Raw genomic sequence first — 705 nt, forward strand, 5'->3', positions numbered from 1 at the left:
AGAGAAAGGGGTCCCCAACTCTTTCAGATGCTGCAGGGAGAAGAGGCTCTCGCTCCCCACTTTCCCTTTCACCTGGTCCCGGACCCAGAGGGAAGGTGTCCTCTCGCCCTTCCCGGTCCACCGGTCAGGCCTGCAGCTGCCAGGGCAAGACGCCCTTGGCCCCTACCCCCACCCAGCAGTCTCAGAGCCCTGTCCCCACAGGAGGGTACCCTGGGGCCCCACCATCATTCCTGGGTCTGATAGGGGGAGGGCGGCGGGGAACCCCGGGGCCGGAAGAGGCGGCAGGCCCCTCGGCAGATGAGGAAGAACCAGTAGAGCTGGGGGGCGAGCAGCAGCGCAGCGCCCAGGTTGACATGGGCCGGGAGCGCGAGGGGCACGGAGAGCAGGGGCAGGCCGGCGTGGCGCCCGTAGGCCCAGTACAGGTAGGGGAAGAGCAGCACACGGCAGCACAGGAAGCTGAGCAGCATCAGCGCCCCGTTCACCTTGTGCAGCAGCGTGTGCTGCTGCTTGTACTGTGGACGGAGAGCTGGGTCGGCGCGGGGCCAGGGGTGGGCCTGGGGGGCCCCTGTCCCCGGCCTGCACCCATGTTTAATGCCCGCCAACCCCCCTGCCCCCGGCCTCCGCCCATGCTTAATGCCCGCCAACCCCCCGGCCTCCACCCATGCTTAATGCCCGCCAACCCCCCGGCCTCCGCCCATGCTTAAT

The 705-nt window shown here is 68.7% G+C and overlaps 1 protein-coding gene across 1 annotated transcript in view; it reads right to left on the reverse strand.

Moving 5' to 3' along the window:
- Positions 1-224: 224 nt before the first annotated feature.
- Positions 225-705, reverse strand: part of FAM57B (family with sequence similarity 57, member B) — a 7083-nt gene continuing 6602 nt past the window's right edge. Inside the window, exon 5 of the mRNA XM_006896546.1 lies at positions 225-512. Coding sequence (XP_006896608.1) covers positions 225-512 — 288 coding nt within the window. The remainder of the gene's footprint in view (positions 513-705) is intronic.

Source organism: Elephantulus edwardii, unplaced genomic scaffold (genome assembly GCF_000299155.1).
Source record: "Elephantulus edwardii isolate Elephantulus edwardi_28Jun2011 unplaced genomic scaffold, EleEdw1.0 scaffold00186, whole genome shotgun sequence".
NCBI lineage: Eukaryota > Metazoa > Chordata > Mammalia > Macroscelidea > Macroscelididae > Elephantulus > Elephantulus edwardii.